Consider the following 22,529-nt stretch of genomic DNA (forward strand, 5'->3'; position numbering starts at 1 on the left):
GTGCTTGGCTGGGGAAGGGGAAGAGCAAGGGCTGTGACTGGAGGTGAGTCAGCGACCTCTGCACCTCCTTGCATAGGGGGAAGCAGAGTCAGGGTCATGAAGTTCTGACAGAGACTGACTCTCAGCTGATTGACTGTTAAGTAGTCCCAGCCTGTGGGCCTGTTTTAACAGGCTGTGATCTTTGTCTCAAGGGCATTGCACTTGTTCTGTTCTTCCGCCTTGTGTAGTCAAGGTCTCTGCTTCAGGCTTAGAGCGTTCATTTCAATAGGTGCTGACAAATGGTGTGGTTTTAAGTACCAGGGGTCTATGCCCCAGAAAACGTTCTGGTTGATGTCAATGAAAGAAGCTACCAACTCAAAGGTCCATGAACAGCCTGAAACCTGGCCATGAATTCAGGGCCTTCAGCAGTCATTTAAAAATCTTCATCAAACTGATGTTTTGTCTAGGAAAGTCTGTTTTGTGCAGAAAAGCAGGACATCTGGAGACTAAAAGCAGAGACTGAACGTTCTGTAAGCACTGGAGTGGTACACTGTACCCTGCTAGGGTTGATAACAGGCACCAAATCAAGGTCAAAGTGTTACAAACTTAGTCAGTCATGCCTTGTAAAGAAGTTTCTTGTAAAGAAGTTTCCAGCTATATCTGGGACCTGGCTTATGGCACAGGTGACCTTTGATTCATTTTTGGACCAAATGGAAGGAGCTGATGGTAGGAATCTGTGGCCTTGAGGGGGGTGGTCCCAAGCTCCTGGAGAATTAACTCCAAGCCTCTTAGAAGTGTCCTATCTCAACGAACCTCTTGCTACAAGTTGACCAATGTAGCCACCTTTTCTGCTTGTGTTACCCTAATACGATTAAACACTTTTTAATTTGGCTTAAATGATTGATTGCCAGACCTTATTAGACTCTCCTGATTGCAATTCATGGAGTGCATCTTAGAGGTCTTGTGGCTTCAGTTCCCAGCTTTTGCATATTTTTCTTTGTGTGTTTGTTGTATGATGCTGAAATGGGATAGAGTGCTATAGCAAAGGGTTTTTAAGGTAATGTACACCAAAATATCCTAGGATGTGAACACTGAAATGTAGCAGTATGACAGGGCAATACATTTCTCTGTTAGGAAGTTAGTTATCTTCTTTTTCACTACATTAGAGAAAATGCAGAGATCGTGTGTAGGGACTGTCACTAAATGGGACAGGGAGAAAACAGCTTGAAAGAGAATTGAATTGTCTGCAGTGACTTGGAGATTACTTGAAAGTGAAGCTGAGCCTCAGCTGTTCTCTCTAGTGTCATCCTGAACTGATGCTTTGATTTTCTTCTCAGAGCTGAAATGATTCTTACTGAATGTCCTCTGCAGCTGATCCTGAGCAGCTGTGGGTGCTTGGGCAGTGGGAATGCTTTTCCTGTGGGCAGAAAGGCCAGCACAGCTGCATGGAGACAGCTGTCGGCATCGGGTGGCTCTCAGCACTGGGAAGATGGAGGTTCCTTCCACAAACCTCTCAGCATTTCATGTCCAATGGTATGGCTTTGACCACTTGGCCTGTTCCTGTGAACCACTCATCAAAATAAAATGCGATCCTGTAGGGATGCTAAGCTAGCTCAGATAAGGAATTTTCCTTTGCTCCCAATAGTGCTATCCCTTTCTGGGATAGCGACATCGGATGGTATGGATGCCGGTGCTGTGCAGTGCAGGATCCCTTTATTTTCACTGTCTGCAAGTTTTACTGATCATAAGAATGACAGGGTAAGGATGGAAGATAAGGATAACCTGGACAACGAGCCTTCTGTCTTTTCAGATACGAGCTGTGAGCCACGCTAGGGATTCCTGGGTATGTGCAATAGTGAAGAAAAGCTGGATGAGTGCTTGGAATTTCTCTGATGTCCATGGAAGTTTATAGTTGTTGATGTTGATCCCTTGTCCTTTTCCAGCTAATTTTTCCTTTTCCCTTGATGAGAGAGGAGCTTTCTTCTGCCATGCATTCCTTGCTGCCTAGAGCCGTTGGTCTCAGAAGTGCTTGGGGACCTGCCTAGGCTGGAGCATGTAACGCTACTTCCCCACTTACATTTTTATGTTTTTCTTGGGGAGCGTGGGTGAAAAGGGAGAAGTCATGAAAGCAGAAGGGTGAAGAGTGAAGGATATGACTGGCTTCTCGTGGTGGTGTTGAGCCCTAGTGCTGTGTCACAGCAGTGCTCACAAGTGGAGTGGTGGTGCTGACTGGAAACAGGAAATGAGTTGTCAAAACTGGTGGAAGTTGAACGTGTAAGCAAAGAAATGAATGCAAAGTGTTTCCACTTCTGAAACTGATTTTTGACTTTGTACCTGAAGGTTTTGAAGAGAGGAGAAGTACAGTCCCGTGCCCTCATGTATTTCATTCTGTCATTATTCCCAAGGAACATACTGTCTGGCGAAGCCCAGGATTGGAAGATGTCTGAAGGAAGGCTTCTTTCACACTGTGAGATGAATTAAACAGATAAAAACACAGCAGCTATGCGTGAGTCAGAATCTTCTTTCAGAATTAGACCCTGTTAAGCATAAAAATACAGTGAGTGCAATGAGGAGTGTTGGTTTTTGTTTTTGGTTGTCTTATCAAATCAGCAGAGTTGAGATGTCTGCTTTTGTGCAGAAAAAAAGTGGCAGGAAAATCTTCCGCACTGGAAATGTGCTGACAGTGCTGCAAAGAATGCAGATTGCCTGAGTACTGTTGTTTTTTACTGCTGGGTCACTGGGCTGAGGCCAATGGGATGAAGCTCAAGAAGACCAAGTGCAGGGTCCTGTGCTTTGGTCATGACACTTCTCTGATAGAGTTGCAGGATTGCCCTGGGAGGTGGTGCAGTCACTGTCCCTGGAGGTATTCAAGAACCATGGAGCTGTGGCACTGAGGGATGTGGTTTAGTAGGCAATATTGGTGGTAGGTGGACGGTTGGAGTGGGTGATCTTGGAGGTCTTCTCCAATCTTGGTGATTCTGTGATTCATTAGGACTGATCCTTGATGGCACAGTTTGCTTTCAGCAGTAGGTGCAGGAAGAATGTAACATAACTGCAAACCCACAGACTCCATAAATGAATTCCTGGTTTGGTAATTACCTTGATACATTCTTTGATTAATGATTTGCATCTGTGGGATTATTGTTCATGAGCCCAGCAATAAAGCTGTTTATTTTTATGAGATATTGAATAATTCTAGCACAGAGAATGGCACGGTCCATTAGTGTTGATACATCAGCTAAATGTGCACAAAACACCATCAGATGATTCAAACAAACAACTGGGAGCATTATTATGTGCTCTGGAATTTACCACTGTGCAACAACAGTGTGAATCACTTGTCAGGCTTCTCTTACAGCTTACTGCAGTCATTTTAGAAGACCACAGATCTTTTTCCACATCAGATCAGCTTGGCAGCAAGATGTATCCCATGAACATTGTGTGTGACCCATAATAATAATAAGCTGCTTAGAAATTCATTATGAATGCTTAGCAAAAAGAAAAAAAAGTTTGCTTGAAGAGAAGCAGAAGCAGGAGGAGTGTGGCTCGAGGAGTGAGTTGGTGTGAGAGTTGGAGAGAGCCATGGTTAGTTGCTTTAAGGCTGCAGTGAGATCACAGGTGTCCGTGGTGAGCGCTGCCAGCTTTCTGTGGCTCTGTGTGAGCTCTTTTTTGATGGCTGAGCTTGTTCTCTTGTCCAAATCCAAATTTTCCAGGGGACGTTTTTGCCTAAACTTTAGTTACCTGCTTTGCCTGGAAGTGGACTAGCTGGAACAGAAATTTCATGGCTTGATGCTGCAGGAGCTGAGCCCATGGGACCATGAGATTGGGAGCTATGGAAGTAACATTGACACGTATGAGAGGCTGTGAGACCAGAGTGGAAGCTGAAGGTCACAAACTGGAGGCTGTGGTCCTAGGGGGCGCACAGCACTAGAGGTTTAGAGACTCTTGGACACAAGGCTGTGAAATAGGAGGACAGGGAGGCTATGAAAGCTGAGACCACAAGAGTGGAGTCTGTGGGACCAGACTCCATAGAGGTAAAGAATATATGAATTGAGCTCATGGGATCTGAGGTCATGAGACTGTGCTAGCTGCAGCTGTGTTATAAACCCAATAATCTGAATTAGAAGTGAACTTTGCTTGGAGGAATGAGAGACGTGATGAGAATATCTTCCCATTTGGCTTTTGAAGTTGGGACCTTCCTGGATTTCTCCAGCGGAGATGTGGAGCAGAACACCTAAGGAGCTGCTGAAATGCCTGAATGCCTGCAACTCACCCCAGCACAGCCTCATTTCTATTTGTCTCTAGTTCTGGCTCAACTTGAGTCTCTGGAAACATAATATTTGGACAAATGTACGTTGTCCTTTCAGCTGCAGTTTGGCAACCACTGCTCTTTCATTAATCATCCACACAGTGTGGCAGTGACCTGATTTCTCATAGCTATGGAGTTGGGTATTGTAGGAGGCTGTGTTACCCTGAAGGCAAAACTGAAGCTGTCAGACTTGCCACAGAGGAGCTGGCTGGCAGTGGGTGCCCCGCTGAGAGGAGGAAGGGGTAGGCAGAAAGGAAATGAAGGGCTTCCTCTCTGGGAGAGGCAAACAGTCACTTGCATGACCAGCTGCTACCTTGTGTAGTTTCCTCAAGTTCCCACAAGGTCATAGGCAGCCTGCCTAGTTCCCCTCCATCCAAGGGTGCATGGCAGCAGAAGTGAGAAGCGTAGCAGCAGAGCTGCCATTCCTGTTGGGATTTTAGGGGTTCTAAGTGAGTTAATTGTGCCTGTCCTCATCCCCTTAACGGTGTAGGGAAGGAAGACGCAGAGTTACTGTTCTCACAGCCATGAGCTGCTTCATCAGGGCAGCTCGCAGCCTGCTGAAGGTACTAATGAAGCCCACATAACAGGTACAGGATCAGGGACTAAATGTTGGACTGCCTCTTCTTTAAACATTCAGCTTTGGCAGTAGTAAGGAAGACTGTAGTCTCCTTGCTTTGCAAAGTGCAGGTGAAAGGAAACACATGACCACAGTGTAATAACTCAAAAATTGCAGTTAAAATGCTTTCAATTAAGTTGTTCATAAGTGGTGAGATTGAAATGCTGCTTACTAAATAGGGCCTGTGTCATTCCAGTTCCTTGCTGATAAAACTGTGTGAGGAGGTATTGGTGTAGCACAACAACAAATCACTCAGTATTCTGTAATGCTGCACTGCCGCCCTGCTTTTGGCTGCTCTCAGATCAGTTCGTTGCTAAGGGCCCAATTATTTTCTGTTTTCTCATATCTAAATAAAGGAACTTTTACTTTCTCTCATTTTGTGGTTATCTGCTACTGCTTAGGATAAAAACGCTAACTAAAGAGACTTTGTGCAGGGAAGCTAGATTTTACTGCCAGAATCCTAGAAGGTTTATTTAACAGAATGACAGTGTTAAGAACAATGTATTCTTTAGATGTTCTTTCAGTTATTGTATCTGAGTACTCCCATCTTTCCTGTGCCCTGCACCTTCCCTTACCCAGTGCTTTTTCAAATGTTAAGCTGACTGGATCAGAGGAGAGCAAGCTGTTGATGGAGTGACACGATCATGATGGAAAATATTACCCCCAGCACACGGTGTTTCTGATCAGTGCCCGCTGTGTGCAACTTGTAGCTTTGCATTCTGTTCAGACTGCCTTTGGTGTTGCGCTTTTTGGAGCTGCCCGGTGCATTTTCTCATTGCTGTCGCCGAAGTTGCATTGTTGGCACTCTGGGAGAGAGAGTCTTGCATTTATTCTATCTTGCATCATCAGTCACACAGAGTGATTACTCCAGCTGTACAAATAATGTAGGAAATGGATTTTTTTTGCTTTGGAATTAAGCAAGCCCAGCAAATACTCTCAACAATTGCTTCTTAAGTCAGTGAAATTTAAAGCCATTCAGTTTTCTTGTAAGGAGCTCTCGGCCTCTTTGATGATGAGGTTTGTTAAGACCAAATGTAGAGAACTAATAAAATAATAAAAAGGCTCCAGAGGTGTTTATAGATTCCAATTATCTCCCGCTTTCTCTCCCAGGGTTGGGCTGGGCAGGATTGTGCTGCCCTCAAGTAGTACTTGAGCCCAGGCTGCATTTTCTGCGGGCTGTCGCCGAGGTTTCTTCTTTGTGGCTGAATCGCCTTAGTGCGGGCAGTGTACAGAGGTGCTAAGGGCTCACGCAGACAAAGCAGGCATGCTTCACAAAGGCGAAGGAGCAAAAGGAAGCAAAATTGAATCTCTAGCACCCAGCTCCTGGGCAAACAGACAAAACTAATGGATCCACTCTTGCTCCTCCCATCCAATTACTGTGATCCAGTAGAGAGAATATGACAACATCGGTTCACACAAACTCTAATGCTCTTAATCCCTTCCATACACATAAACCTCACATTCACCACCATTACTTCATTATCAAGCCACCCAGGCAGACGGAGTGTCGGAATGGACCCACCGGCTGCAAAGACCTGCCTCCTTCAGGTTTTAATCAGCTAATGAGGGGTATGCAAATGGCAAGCTTATGGGATTACGGCTGGTCTAACAGCAGTCCTCCCCACCGCGATACAGTACTAATACAGGTGTTAGTAAACTGGTTATTAGGCGCTGGCTAATGTCGGGCCATTCGCGCTGTGATTGTGCTCCCGGCCCTGCCATTTGTAGCGGTGTTTGTGGCCCAGCAGGAGATCTCTTAGTGCTGCGGTGGGTCTGACACAAACGCCTTGCTCTTAGGTATGAAGTTAATAAATCCGTTGGTTTGGTGTTTAGCCATACGTGGCAGCGCATGACTGAAATGGGGATTGCTCCTCCGCCCCTAGTGCCTGGGAAATTGCTGTGGGAGGGCAAAGGGGGAGTTTAATTAACAGCTGCTTAACATTTATATGGACCGATGGCATACTTTTGAAGGAAGCGCAGAGCACAGCGATATGATTAACATATATTTTCTCTTGGTCACAACTAGCCCACTGTCATTCGTGAAAGAATGGGCAGCCTCAAAGTTTGCAGCGAGAACAAAATCTGCTGATTCTAGGGATGAGCAGTCTTTGGGGCTCTGGGTGGTTCAGTGCCACTCTCTGCTTTTTCATTTTCCTCGTCTTGTAGTTTTTCTTCAGAGCGTCCTTTTATTGCGCAAGGAATTCCACTTCACAATCCATTTGTTCCCTATGTCAACTATGGCAAAATTTTCTAGCATCGGGTGCTCTGCTTAAAGCGTAGTGACATCAGTAAGGTGATCACATACGAGAGCATGCCGTGCTCTCAAGTTCTATAGCAATTTTCAGTATTTTCTCAGAGGACTTTGGTGCCATTTTACACAAGTCTACAGTTAAAATAAAGGTAGGATCAGCACGTAATTTCAAAGATCTAGGCATCATGGACAATGAGATACAGAAGCACAGATGTTTCCATGCATGGGGGACCCAGAGCAGTAGAAATTTCCAAGTGCATCACTTGAGGAGTGCCAAAATCGATTAAAAAGAGGATGTCCAATGAATGAGAGCTTTCATTTTCTCCTGTCAGCTGATGAAAATAGGTATCTTTAAGGTATCTTAAGATTTTGTCAGAAATCTTACAGCAGTACCTGTAATTGCTCCTCACTTGATTTAAACATTCCCTAAAACTCAGGGACCTTGCTAGGCTGTTGAGCTGTCCTAGGAGAAGCTTGATATTCAGGTAGCCTTTAATGAGTGAGTAACTTGGAGTTCATCTTCAAAACTACCAAGTTGGAATTATCATCATACGCAGGGATATCGAGACAAAGGTTTAAAGAAGGCATTAAGAAGTGAGTCTGTGAATGTAAATACACAAAGTCTCTTAAATTTCATGCATACATATCTATTGTTCCTCTGTTTGCTCTGGCTCACCATCCCTCAATGTGTATCTTTAGAAGAAGGTTCTGCATCTGCACTATGTGTGTCCTTTTACACATTAAGACATTTCAAAATCAGGCAAATTTTGACTTGTCCAAAATCTGTAGATTTTGATCTGCCTCTTGAACCCGAGGCTTTTGGATGACTGAGGCTGGCTCATCTGCTTACATGGCACCAAATGAGGTAGATAAAAGGAGGTTTGATATAGTGCAGAGATTTAATTGCTTGTCTTTTATGCAAGGTTTCTTATATGCCTGTAGCTTTAACGTTTGGTGCATTTGTTCTAGATGTTTGTTTTGTATCGCATAAAAACGTAACGGTGCCTATCCATGTTACTTGGGCTGCTTTTCGGTTGCATGCCTGAAGCAGGACTACTCCTGACTCTTCACCTCTCCCAGTCATCTATTCTGGCCACTTGGGATAACTCTATTATCTCTAAGTTCTGTTGTCATAGAGAGTTTGCCCTCTGTCCTAGGGAAAGTAAATATGGCTTCTTTCTTAGGCACTTGTGAATCCTAATTTTTTTTTTTGTTACTTCGTATTTTTTGAAGGAATTCTCAGTTGTCTCATGGCTAAATGGGAACACAACATGGAAAACAAATGTACCATGACAAGTTGTTGAAAGAATTATTTGTAATTGCAAAAAGATGTGAGAAAGTTCCATGCAGAAGTTACCTTCAGAAAACTCCGAGGTCAAATAGCAGTAATGCTACTTCTTGTGTATCTTTACAATGAGAATTTTAAGCGGATTCCTCCTGCCTGGCGATACACAGGGTTAAAGGTTAACAACTGACCAATTCCTCGGACAAGGTGTTATTCAAAATCAGGTACTTAAGACATTTGCTGGAGGACTTAGCCATTATGGTTGTTTGGAATCAGTGCATTTTCCAGCAGGGAAACTATTTAGGGGAACAAAAAGGATGTGGAGATGTGGAATTCCAGAAAGCCTGTCAACACATAAACTAAAAACCACTGTTAGGAGATGAGTTTTCTTTGCAGAAATCTGACAGTATCCAAATAGGTTGTGTGGAAATCGTGGTTGCTAGAAGAGATGAGAGCTTTCTCTGCAAATAGTTCAGCTTGGCTGTATTTAAGCTTTGTCTTCCATGTACACACTGGTTCTCTCTTCCCATGTTGCTTGCCTTTGATGTAGTTCTGCATCTTGAAATGTTGGGGGGCTTTTTGTTATTTTTTTTAGAGCTCGTAAATTTATTGGTAATTTGACCATCAGATCTGACTCAAAGGAAGAAAACTTATTGGAAGCTTGTGATTTCACATTATTTGTAGCAGTGTCTCATCCAGCATTGGAAGTCTTCTGGAAGAACCCTGAATTAACAGAAATTACCTGGATTATATTGTCCCATTTTGAAGAAAAGGTTATAAAGTGGGGGGCCAGAAAATAGTCGCATTGTTTAGTCAGAGAGTTCAGCTGCTGGATCTCCTTTCTGGTCTGGGCTGAGTTTTCTCTTTTGTTCTTGTATGCGCTTCTGAATCTTCTGAGTCTTGAGGTGGTTGGGCATTACAGCATGGCCAGCTCCCTTGCTGGGTAGGAAAACATGCACAGTGATTCTGGGCAGGATTCAGAGCTGAAAAGATGGATGCTTTATGCATTCTTAAAGAAGTAACAAAACTATCAGGACTAAGCCATTGCATAAGGATGAGCGTCTTGGATTCCCATAAAGTGTACGCAGGAATATAGTTACTGTTTGGATAAAAACTGAAATACGAATAAGTAATAGTAATAGAAGTCAAGTACACATCTGAGAACTGAATGGTAACTAAACAGGTTCTTACTGTGCTTGCTTTAACATACTTTCATACTTGGAGGAATTTGAAAGCACAATCATGCGTCTAATGCCAGGATTAAAATTTGTTCCCTTTGTTTGCACATTTATCATCTAAATACCTGCTCCACTGATGAAGCAGATGCGTTGTTCTTCAACTGTTCTTTCACAAAGTAACACTGTCACTGCTCCGTGTGTATGATCACAGACAGGCAGGACACTAATAGTTTTGTGTGCTTAGAACAGAAACTAATCAAAACTAAATATTATGTTACTGTTCTCATTTGAGTGAGATTCAGTTAAGACCTGGTTCAATAGAAGTCTCCAGAGCTTTGGTCTGTGGAGTTTGAACTGGGTGATCTGTGAGATCCCTTCCAGCCAAAGCTGATCTCTTGAGTCTGTGAATATCCTCCAGGATTTAACTCTCATTTAGGTTATTCCTGGCAATCATATTAATCTTTCACACATAACGAGGGTAAAAACTGTGTGGTACACCAGCTCTATTCAGAGCTGGTGTATACTGACCTCAGTAGGATCTGTCTCCCAGAATAAGGCACAAGACTGGGACTTCTCTCACTGTGTTTAATTTAAGTAAGAAGAAATAAGCATTACATTCACTTGCAGGGATGATTTTAAGCATGTAAAACTATTTCAGCATACAGCTGTGAAGATAACACATACAGCCCAAACTTCTGCACAATGGAGATGGGCAACCCCAGTCAACATCCAGATCCTTCTGTATTTTCTCCTAAACCCCCATCAGCCAGATCCTCCTGACCCTGTGCTTGTGGCCGTGGTCATTGATTTCAAAAGTCTACTTGTGCGAGTGCATTGGTGATGTCTTTGGTTCAGGTAGAGCTGAATGTTGGGATGGTTGGGCTGGGTGTAACCTGCAGCCGGAGCACAGTGTGCATTTAGATGCTGTCTTTGCCCACAAAACAAAAGGAAAGTTTTCTGCTTGTAGTCATCATCAGTGTTATAACAAAACGTGTGAGAAAGTGGCTGTGGTTGGGTTGTGGCTTGGCAGTGCGCTAAGAGCACTTCCCCATTTGGGTCTTGCTGGTATTGTGCCTGCATTCAGTATTGTTCTTCCCCATTATTAAAGGTATTTAAATAAGTTGGTGATTTTTTTTACTCCTGCAGCTCCCCTACTTCCTGCCAGAGCTGCTAAAATTATGTATTCTTTACTGCTCGCTAAGAAGATTACCGAGCCAGCTGACCCAAACAGCAGTGGCACCAATTAGACATCATTCAAAATTAATAACCACTATGATGATAACAAATAAAAAGATTGATTCTTCTGATGCAAGAATCATTTTAATTAATTTAATCCGTGTTGAAAGATCAGCTGTGCCCAATCCGGCTCACCAGCGGGGCCCATTTGTCCCTGTCTGTCCCCGTCACCTAAAGCCAGTGAATATGATCAGTAGCCAGCACTTAGGGAACAATAAGAAGCAGATTGTACTGTCAGGCTTCATTAAAGATCATCATTAGTATTCCAATTTGGAAACAGTCAATCTATCGCAACCTTTTACCAATTCTTTTCGGCCGCTTTTGTGAAGTTTGGTTCAGCTGCTACATGTAGGAGTGCAGCGCAGGGCCCTTTTTAAAGAGCAGGCTGGTTCTGGCTGATGCCTGTCAGCCTGCAGCTTAAGGACAAAGCTCGGGGGAAACGCGCGTTACGCAACCGCGCTCTAAATGATATCATGTGCAGCTGCTTATGATTTGAGCATTTATGGGCAATGAAACTTTCTTAAAGTGCAGCTTAACAATGATGAATGGCAATGAAATGGATACGGCACTCGCTTTCATGCCCTGGCTGGGGCTGTGTTCGCAGAGAGAGTGCTCACCGCTGTCCCAAGCAGGACACAGAGGGCATTCCAAGCATGCTGCTGAGGGAGGGGGGGATGCTGGAGCTGTTTGCAGTTCAATTTATCTTTTCCGTGAAGGTCAGATTGCTTTGTTTGTTTGCTCTCTCAATTCTGACGACTGGAAATAGTTATGGACAAATGGATTATAGGATTTCAGGGTGTATTTCTGTATGGCCATCCCTTGATCTTGGCCATATCTTCTGGTTGTGTATCTCGGATCTTAGTTTTCAAAACAGTCTGCCTGCCAGGTAGTGATCTCATTACTTCAATATTCTTAACGTTTATTGGTTGCAAACCATCCCAGTTGTACACACAGTTGAAGGTGGTGGGAGAGCATGGCTGCTTCAGCATTGTTCTTCCTAAAAGCACCATGTATCATGTTGTTTAAATTCACTCTAACAAGGTGGCTTTAGTCAAAATTGAAAGGAATTAGAGAGTTCATAGGTTAATACTTATTAACTGTGAAGGTGTAGGCTATGCAAGTAGCTGCTGTAGTTCATTAATGAGCAGCACAGAATGCAGTGGCAAATAGCATGGATAGTGGTGTGAATGCAGAGTGAAGACTTGTAGCATCCCACTGAGGAGTAATGATCTTCCTCCTGGTTTGGATAACTACCTGGATAGCTACTCTGTTTATTTGTATTTCTGTAATGTTGCTTTGGGCTGGAAACCAGGAGCCATGTGTTGGTGTGATTTCTTGGCAGCCCTTCAGCCTAAATACTTAGTAAGCTGAAATTAGAAATACATGCAAGGTAAATGCAGAAGTATGCATTAAGTTATAACATAGCTTACGTCAATATTAGCTCACAAAACAACGATTAAAACTGCAAGTATCACTGATCATTTCTGTGCTGATGTGGCTTGAGAGAGCACGTGGGCATTGTACAGCAGCACAGCGTGCCAGGTGCTGTGCTGTTAATAGCATACCACACATCCACGGAGGCCTCCAAGTGTTTCCCAGCACTGTGGGATGTGGCAGGACCCGGGCCAGGAGCAGCAGTGTGGAGTTTTGAAACCCACTGCATTCCTCAGGTTCTGCAGTCCGTCAGTGGGGTCTCCCACAGAGCCTGGTTCAAGTCAATATCCTGTGAACAACAGACTTTTGTTAGCAGTAAGCAGTTAACTTTGCTGCAGTGTTCTTGGGGAAAAAAAAAGAGTGCTTAGCACTGATTTTTTCTTTTGCACCAAATGGGACAATCTTCATTGCCCCAATCCACCCACCCAGTTGCTTCAGTAACTGTGTTGTTTGGGTAGCGTTAGTCATTTACTTTGCAAAGTGCCTTTTCACCAAAGAGTTTGGTTGGAAGGAAAGTGGACGAACTAAAATAAATGTGACAAAAGATAGTTCAATATCTTTTACAGGGGAAATGTGAACTCTCCAGCTGGCCCAGCAGAGCAGAACGAATCTGCCCAAAGCACTACTAGGAAAAAGCACTTTGGTTTTTCAGATGGTCATCCCCTTTCCTTATGCCATACTTCAGAGCCTTTCAGACTGGCCGTTGTTGATCTGTTCCTCTTTTTTGGCCTGATTTGCATTGTATCTGTCCAACCTGCTGGTTTTATGTTTTTTTTGTTGCCCTCTTTATTTTGTTGCTGCTGTAATTAAAAATACATATTTTAAAAGAAGTTTTGATACCAATATACATTAACTGTATTATCTGTGTTATACGTGGCCCACGACAGTTTCTCCTCACTCAGTGTGGGAAGCTCTGCCTATCGTGAGTTATGCAATAGTGTTTAAGATATTGAAAAAGACCAATGTGAGCAAAGGAGCCGATGGTTTTCCCTGTCACCTCACCAAGCTGCAGGTCTAAGGCCCCTGCAATGCCTCTGTTGCTGTAGTCCAAGGGAAGCCTAAAGAGCTTCATCCTGCAGAGCTGCTACTAGGAACTGCTGAGATGGATTTCGGGCACACTTGGTCTGCTCTGGGGCTGAGCATGTGCGATGTGGCACTGCAGAGCAGTTGTGTATGATCAGCACACACAAGGCTGCCCTTGTGGTTTTCTTCCATTCCTTCTTCCTTTTTTGTCCTCTTCTTTTTTTCCCCTTTGGCATTATAGATACTTGATGCTGGAGGCGTCAGAGGAAGACATCTCTGATTTGAAGTGTGTGACTGCAGGTGGGTTGCTGTGTGCAATAAGGAGGGAAATGGTAGAAATTAAAGCGTTCTCTCCCTTGTGCAGATCATCTGCCCGATGGCTTCTGGATCCAAATTAGAGCTGCACTGCCCCCCGGTGTCCTCTGCTGACAAAGGTTTTGTGTGGAATGGAAAAGGATTCACCCAAGAAACGCTTTCATGTTGCAGAGGAAGAGACTAGTTTTGCACAAGGTATGCTAGTAATAAGTACACGAGGCTGAGGAGGAGAGATACATAGTGGACATGATGGTGATTTGGTTGGATTTGATGATCTTAAAGGTCTTTTCCAACCTTTCTGATTCTATATAACCAAACCCATTTAGTCTGCTGTGGGTAGACCATGCTCTCCGTGTTACACACACCGCACAGGAGATGAAAAGAATCAAACCTGACTGTTAGGAGTGCTAGCTCCAAATCTTGTTTTCCAGTTCTGAATTCACTGCCTAAGCAATGTGTAAGTTTTTCAAGATGCCCTGCTTTTACGGGCAGCAAATTCAGGCTGCTATAGTCAAGTCCCATGTGAAGACTTGAGGTATCTAGACAACTCCGTACAATTTGTCAGATTCAGAGTTTTCCGAAAAGCAGTAAAAGTTCAGGTTGAAACTTCAGAAACACAGAATGTCCAGCACAAAAGTGGGTGCCCACAAAGCATCTATGCCACCTTTGCCAGAGCTGACAAAGCATGAGGTCTGGCCAAAGCAGGAGCGTTCACAGAGTCGGGTGTGGCTGCTTTAAGCGGCCCCGAGGCTAATTGTGTCACTAGTTCTAGCTCTGGGCAGAACTGCGTGAGGTTGTGAAATGCTGGTGGCACAGTGTGTCTCTGGGTTGTGGCAGCTAGGTGTGCTAGCAGCCCCTTCCCCTGTCCTCCCCTCTGCTCTGTGTGCATACAGCTGCCTGCTGGGCAAGGAGTCAAACAGTTTGAGACAGAACAGGAAGATCTGTGCCCATACACGGAAGACTGTTGCTTGTTATCTAGTGCCCTCTGCTGCTGTATACAAATCAGGGGTTCACTGGAGGGTCACTCCCATTCTCCATTAAGCAGCTCAAGCTGCATATTGAGCAGGGCTCTCCTCCCTCCTCCAGTATATTTTGATAGCACCTATCAAAATATTTATCAAAATACCAAAAGAGGAGTTATACCTAGAAGGTAAGCACAGAGATTTGTATGTAGCAAAATAGAAATAAGTAAGCAGTGAAAGCAGGGAACAGGAGATAGAACGCATAGCTTTAGTAAGGGGCGAACAGAGCAGGCTGCTGGGATGGAGGGGCACAGAACTGGAATAAGATAGCCAAGTATTGGCAGCTAAATAGCACTATACCCACTTTACTGTAATGGTTACATTAAGTGGCAGTTCTCGTTCTGCTGTTTTTTAAAGGCAGAATCTTTTGTGCTTTTGCAATCACAGATTTTTCTCTAGGAGACAAAAGGGAAAAAAGCATCAATAGAATTATCAAAGCATGGAAGCTGAAGGGCAAAATAAGCCACTGCTTTTAAAGTCACTGAGACTCAGTTTTAGTTGTATTGGATTACTTTGCATCCTGGGAATTGCATTTGCTGCTGGCTCAGTGTAATTCTGCCCTGGGTCCGGGTCTGCATTTGGTCTTCAGCTTCTCTGAGTGTCACATTGTGCATTTTTGGACATTTAAAGTTCAGGAGGCAGAACTTTGGCACACAAATCACGTGGCCATTAAACAAACCAAGTAGCATCTACCCAAAACCGTGGTTGAGAAACAAAAGTATCTGGTCAATTAATAGGAAAACTGTATAGCTGCAGTATGCTCTGTGCTCTGAATATAGCCAAGCGAACCAGGGGGCTGGACAGCCTGAGTAAAGCAGGCTCCTTCCTGCCTCTGTAACTTGGACAACATCTGCTGAGCATCTTTCTTGGCTTCCGGATGCATGACTTGGCTACCAGTCAGGTTTCCAGTAAACATGCAGGATGACCTGGATTTGTACTGGTGTGAGCATCCATGAACACCAATGGTTGGTTTGTGGAGGCAGGCAACCCCTAGCACCAAGAGGTGAATCAGCAGTGACAGTTCACAGGTATTATTTCTCTGTGGAAGAACTCCTGAGGAGCAGTGTTCTCAGCCTAGCACCAGAAAATGTGATGTTTACATTAGTAAGTAATTTGTTAGGGATGGATCAATAAACAGAACTGAGATGCATAAGGCCTTACCTCTGTGTCACACTGAGTTACCCGCCAGATAAGATTTCAGGCTGCTTCCCTGGATTTACCATCTGTACCACATAAGTGGTCTGAGGCTGTCTGAGGAAGCTGTTGTTGGTTCAGAGCCTGGCTACTGCTTCTGGAATGTATTTGCTGTGCACCTGGATTAGTGGCTCTCATTTAGCTGCTTCTTTTTGTCCTCCAAATAGTCTGCGTTTTGTTTTTTTCAGTCCAGTCTTTCAAGTCATGCAAGAGGACGACTCAACTTCTACTGGTTTTCTTGCACTGAAGAGTAAAGTCTGCCTGTTCCAGGATTTATTTTGGGTGAGGTATGCACAGTCATGCATACAGTTGTAGAATCAGGCTGGCTCAAATTGGAAGTGATCTTAAAGCCCCCCAAGCATAACCCTTGCTTGTGGGCTGGTGGTTCCAGCAAGTCAGGCTGCCCAGGGGCTCGTCCAGCCTGGTCTTGGGCATCGCCAGGGATGGGGCACCCACAATCTGAGCAGTCTGTTTTGGTGGCTGTCCACCCTCTGGGTGAAGAATTTCTGCCTAACATCTAAGCTGAATGTCTCCTGTTTTAGTTTAAAACCATTTTCCATGTCCTGTCATTATCAGACTGCATAAAAAGCCAGTCTCCCTCCTGCTTATAAACTTTCTGTAAGTACTGGAAGGTGGTAATGAGATCCCCTCCAGAGCCTTCTCTCATCCAGGCTCCAGGTTCCTCAGCGTTTCTTCGTAGGGCAGATGCTCCAGCTCCCTGATCCTTGCGTCCTTCCTCTGGACCCACCGAGGTGTCATTACTGAGGTGCTGTCTTGCAGTGGTTCCTCTTTTCCTGTTGTCACAGGGAGCATGTCCTACAGAAACAACAGAAACGTGCAGAGGATAAACCAAATGTGCCAAAGTCCCCAGGCTTTGAAACTCAGAGTCTGTTTCCAGGAGCTTTGTGTGCTCAGCGTGTGCCTCCCAGCAGAGCCCACCTGCCTCAGCCTGGTGATTTCCACCACAGTCAGTGGGCCATCGTTATGTGACCAGCTGTCACGATCAGCGTTTCTGGGGTGAAGACAGGGAATAGTAGGCACAAGCAAGGATGGGTAAATCCAAGAGGAAATGTGTTTGTGATGCTGCTCCCCTCGTGCCTCACAGAAGACACATCCAAATGCAAACAAAGGATTGGTCGGAGTACATCAGGCCTACCCAAGCGTCCTGTCCAACTTGGACGTGTGCACTGTTCAGTGCATCGTTCGGTGGTGCAGTGTTCAGCTTTGCTACCATTTTATATATTGTAAGCTGAAGAAGCTTAGTTCCCTCTCTCATTTCTTGTTCCATCAGCCCACAGACTAAGCCAGAATTTGCTGTGTTGCTGTGAAAGCGAAAGGAAGGCTCAGCAGCTCTCTTATTGAGTTTCAAACAAACGGCCAGAAAGCAGAGGAGCAAGGAAATCTGTTGATCACCACCACAAGACATAGTTTTGATCAAATTTAAGCTGCAAGAAACTTTGACAAAACTTTGTAAATGTTCAGTGAAAGGCGTCATTAAAACAACAAACCCTTTTTTTTCTTTTTTTTTTGTGTGGCTTTACTTACCAGCTACAATGTCCCATATCAGAGCGGGAGGGTCAGGAGGAGAGGAGAAAATCCATCTGAAATTTAGCAGCTTAAAAAAAGAAAAAAAAAAAACCAAAAAACCCCAAACGTTTCTAATCAGCTTGGGAGCTCAGTGGATTTGTGAAATCGTTTGGGATTAACAGGCTATTGATTGCTAATAAAACAATATTTAGCTTTGTCTGATGAACAGCAATGGAAAAAGGTGTGGGCACCTTGTCAAACAAGACCCATTGAGGACGGATGATGGGTTAAGTGTGGGGGTCTGAGTGGCAGCGTGGGTGCCCGTTCTTCAAGGAGGACTTGTCAGTTGTTAGTGAGGCTGGTGAAAGGAAGGACGCCAGCGCCTGATGGCTGGGGTGGTATTGATGCAAGTTAGCTGACTAATCAGATTGAAAAAGTCCCATGGTATTTATGTCACTTTAATTTTCATCAAACAATTGGAGACGACAGCACTCTATTAAGGAGAGGTTGATCCAGAACTAAAGCTAAATAAATTAGGGTCTCAGTTTAATCAAATTATCCCTCTCCTGGCCTCCTCCTAGCCGGGGGAGACAGCGTCAGTCTAGGCACTTCTGATTGGCTGATTTATTTTTTTTTAAAAGAAGCTGGTGCGAAGAATGGGAGATTTAACACACATAGCTACTACTCATAATACCTCAAACAAGCACCTTTTTTAAGAAAGTGGAAATTAATATTTATCAGAAGAACTTGCAGTTTTACTGAGGGATATTTCCATTTTCCTGTTAGTTTTGTTTGGTGAACTGAAAATGAGGCCGAAATCCATCAAAAGACAATCTAAAACTTGGAAAAAGATGGCAGAAAAGCCTGAGTACTGGATTAATGCCTCTTAATATCTTCGATCAGCAGCAGATACCTTAGTTGCCCTGCTTTGTTTTGATTTGTTAGCTCTTTTGGTAGCCTAGTTCCCCTAAGGTGTATTGTGAAAACACTGCAGAAGTCATTGCTGTTTTCCTAGATATGGAAGCACAATTGAAACAGTATATTCCTTGCTGCAGTTAACTAACTGGATTCAGGCTGGTTTGCTGTGAAACCTGTTCATAAAAAATGCAGTATGATCTATCTCGTTGAATAAGCAAAAATGATTTTGCAAGAAAAACAGCGTCAGTGGGTCTAATCCTACACTTGATTCTACTTTCTGATTTTGTTCTCTTTCTCTGACATTTAAGCCCCTGTCGGTCATCGAGATTGCTCCCCACACTGCTGGGCTAGCCACAAATTAGGGAGGGTGGAACTGGAGAAAGAAATAATTGTATTTTTGGAGCATCCACCACAACAGAGAGAAGGATCTGAGCTGTAATCTACCACACCTTAAAGACAAATCACTTGCACAGCCTAAGTAGAAGACTTGAGAAATGCAACTGTATTGCATTGCTCCCTGTTACTTACTTTGTAACCTACAAAATTTCACATTCTTCATCTTCTTGCCTCTCAGGTGAGCTTTTAAGGATGTGGAAATCTAGGCACTAAGCTCTAGGTTTTCTTAGTGTCAGTATGTACCAGTGCTCTTTTAATGTATTATTTCTGTTCTTTAATTTCCTTCTTCAGTACTGTAGGTTTGCCCCTCAATGCAGCAACTGTGTATGAGGGGAGTGCTGCCCCTTTGCAAGCACAGGTGTGTAGGTGCAAACACGACTGGCTTTCTGACAAGTTAGAAAGACTTATGATCCCCCTTTCAATACTGCTGGCTTTCCCTGAGGATAAAGAGTGTATTTTTTTTATCTTGTTTCTCACTGTATTCTAACTGGCACTGAAGTGTTCTGTTTTGTGCTTCATTTCGATCTTTTTTTGTTCTTAATTAACGGAGTCTAAACTCACTCTTCAGCTGAGAGGCAATAAAGGTGTAAGGAGTTCACTGGCACTAATGATGCTTTACTTGCAGTGATGCCTCTCTGCAACACGTGTTGGCTGTGCCTCTTTTTGTTGCATTGATTGCTGCTGTGCTTTACGTTGCTGTGTAGTGTTGGGCAGTGACAGAGTTGTAGGAGCCTCCTTGTTGCTAGACATCATAAAGTCACGTTGGAAAAGCCAGTATCTGCTTAGAGATCAAAGGCTGCTTGCTCCGAGGAGTTTCTGTTTTTAATCAGAAGTGCAACAAACTGGAATGGGAGGGCTGAATATAAAACTGATCGTCATGGTACATGTGATTTTGGGAGTACCATCCTTAGCACGTACACGTAGCTGGGTGGGTTTGGTATCAAAGCAGTGTGCGATAACTTCCTGTTGTTTGGGCCTTTCCAGAGAGGCAGTGCTTCCCGTTATTTCCAGTCCTGAGCTTCGTGGTTCTGTGTAGTTGTCTGTCTGTTGACATACTTTCTGTGCTTTTGGGTAATTGCAAGCATGGTGGTGGCACAGGTAGAGAATAAATGTACGTGGCCTACATTGCAGTATGCTGACACTGCATCTGGTGTGTGAACGCCCTCGGACAGCCTCCCCAGAGCTGTCTTTCTAGAGCTGAAAAACAGTTTGAAATGCAGTCCAAAAAAAAAAACGGTAAATATTTGAAGTTTCTTCCCCTTGGCCCGGATTATGGAATAGTAATCCATTACATTGTAAATCTTCCTGTACCATGCAAATCCCTTTAGAAGGATTAGGAGATGGTAACAAAGATGATCATATTCCAGGGGGCTCTGGCGTAAGCCGCGTACTTCAGCTGCAGGCCTTCACCCAATGACTTACAGACATTGTTCCGGATGAACAGGTGCTTTACATTTATTGAGAATCCTACTTCAAGCAATTAAAAAACTAAAAAAAAAAAAGAAAAAAGAAAAAAGATTCAGTTGCAAGGCTGGGCAGCACATTCAGCCTGTTGCTCTCCCCGAGTGGGCTCAACAATAGCTGGGGGTGTGCAGTGAAGCAAAGACTATGCAATCAGTGACCCCTCGCCCCTTCAGTGGGGGAGAATTGCAGGGAAGCACAAAGAAGCTGCTGTTCCTGCCCTGCTGCTATCAGCCAGGGACTGCTTGCACTGCAGTGGCTACAGGGTCTGTTTCTGTGTTGAGCTGCTTGAGTGAGAGGAGAGGAGAAGTGTGTTTTATCGCTCTGCATCCGTTTTTATGCTAGGATCAGGAGTAAAGGTGGCAGTGTCCGGCTTGCTGAGGTTTCTTCTGTGCTTTGGGGGCAGGCAGTGCTTTTTAACAGCACTTTGTGCTGCTTTCCAATCAAGGAGCAGTGATGAATCACTTTGTAAGGAAAACGCTATCAGGAGCAGCTTTACACCCCATGCAGACTCAGTGCCACATACGTTGCCCTGCCCAAGCTGCGTGCACACGGAATTTTAGAAGCAGGGTTTGTGAAGGCGGCAGATTCCAAACTCTGTCATTCCGGTCACATCCGCAATCGAGTTCTGTGTTTGGGTTTTCTCCCGTAGTAGCGCTGCCTGTTATTTTTATGCCCGCTCCTTGCTGCTCGCTTCAGGCGCTTCCCATTTCTTCCCGCCAGGTGGCGCCTGGCGGCGGGAAGGCGTTTCCGCGGCCTCCCCGCTCCCGGAGGTCGCCGCTAGGGGGCGCACTCATCTCTCGGTGGCGCTGAGGCCCGGAAGCGGCGCACGTGGGGCCGGCACTCCTCCACGGGAATCATGGAAGCTCACTGCTCCGTGCCCTCGCGGGACGCCGAGATGGCTGAACTGCCCGACGGCGAGGAGGTCTGGGAGGAGGACGAGGAGGACGGCGACGAGGAGGAGCAGGGTGTCAGCGAAGGGCTGCGAGCGCGCTGCCTTTTCTGCGATAGGTAGGCCGCACCCGGGGCCGGGCTCACTGTGAGGGAAGGGGCGGGCATGTAGGAGTGCGGCTGCGGCCCTTCAGTGCCGCGTATCTGCAGGCGTGGCTGCGAGCTCTGCGCCCCACGGCTCCGTGTGCTCAGTCGCTGTCTACTTGCAGGTGGTTCCGATCACCCGAAGAGGTGTTCTGTCACTGTAACACGGAGCATCGCTTTGACATTCGCCATGTGCTCAGTAAGCACGGTACGTTCATCTTCTGATGTTCCTGTGGTGCCCGGGGCTTGCTCTGAGTCTCGGCTGTCTGCTCCTTCTCCCTGGCGCTGCGTGCTGGAGTAGGAGTGTGTGGGCATAAATAGAGTTGAGCTGTTTCCCTGCCTTGAATGGTGACTGTGTGATACTCTGAGCTTGCCATAGCAGAGCTCTTTGACACTTGGTTCCTTCTTCCTGACTGAAGTTTAAGGTTTCTCAAGACCCTAGAGTATTCATGGTAAGCTGATGACAGAAGCAAGGAGCATTGAGGAGGATGCACGTGAAGCTACGGGGCAGTGCTTTGTGTTCAAGTGCTGAACTGCTGAATTCCTGTCCTGCTGCTGGTAGAGGAAAACTGGATCACAGAGGAAAGGGAAAGAGGGTCAGAGGAATGCTGTTTTGGGAGTGTGTAATTAAAAGTGGGAGAGAGAGGTGAGGGGGTGGGAACTGCCTGAAATGCTTAGAAATCTGCATGTAAAATTCTAACATCTGGTCTGTTTTCAGTCTAAAACCTAATAGAAGATATTTTGGGTTTACGTGGTATTCTCTCTGTCCTTGAGGAAGGTACATAGCTGTAGTAAGTTGATCTTTTGTAGTTAGATGGCAGTTTTAAATCAATATAAGCATGTGTTCTTGATAAGTGGGATCAGTTTACCTGTTTGTATGCTTGTTTTGTTTTGTTTTGTTTTAAGCAGATAGCTGAACATTTTAGGAGCACAGCAGCTGAAAATATCAGCAGGGTGGTCTTGTAGGAGGCATATATGGCTGATCTGATGTTCAGCTGCTTGCTAAACAAAGGAAATACTTGTTAGTGAGATGAGCGTGCATGTTTTCTGTTTTGACACGTGATAGGAGTATCTGCACCAAACATGAGAATGTTATGGTTTGGTCCTAAAAAGAGCAGAGTTGTAGGTGGCAAATCTAAGATAGAAAGGCTGTACTAGGTAATGATGTATGTACACCCTAAGGGGAAGCTGGCTGACTGAACAAGTAATTTCTAATCACATCACTATAAAACGTGTGGATTTTCAGTAACACAAGCTGTCTCTGTTTTTCTTCTTTCCAGGACTTGATTTTTATGGATACGTTAAACTAATAAATTTTGTCAGGCTGAAGGTAAGTGTACCGTGTAATAT

The 22,529-nt window shown here is 44.7% G+C and overlaps 1 protein-coding gene across 3 annotated transcripts in view; it reads left to right on the top strand.

The window, feature by feature from the left end:
* The first annotated feature begins 20,999 nt into the window (after positions 1–20,999).
* The window catches only part of PRMT3 (protein arginine methyltransferase 3), a 42,484-nt gene continuing 40,954 nt past the window's right edge, over positions 21,000–22,529 (top strand). For 2 of the 3 annotated variants that reach the window (XM_065755405.1, XM_065755407.1), the window contains exons 1-3: positions 21,000–21,155; positions 21,305–21,387; positions 22,460–22,509. In XM_065755405.1, the coding sequence (XP_065611477.1) occupies positions 21,004–21,155; positions 21,305–21,387; positions 22,460–22,509 (285 nt within the window). In that variant the 5' untranslated portion in view covers positions 21,000–21,003. The remainder of the gene's footprint in view (positions 21,156–21,304; positions 21,388–22,459; positions 22,510–22,529) is intronic. The other variant, XM_065755406.1, reaches the window with a different exon arrangement.

The sequence above is a fragment of the Cyrtonyx montezumae genome, unplaced genomic scaffold (assembly GCF_038088225.1).
Source record: "Cyrtonyx montezumae isolate F1298 unplaced genomic scaffold, pur_monq_1.0 scaffold_10, whole genome shotgun sequence".
NCBI classification, from domain to species: Eukaryota; Metazoa; Chordata; class Aves; order Galliformes; family Odontophoridae; genus Cyrtonyx; species Cyrtonyx montezumae.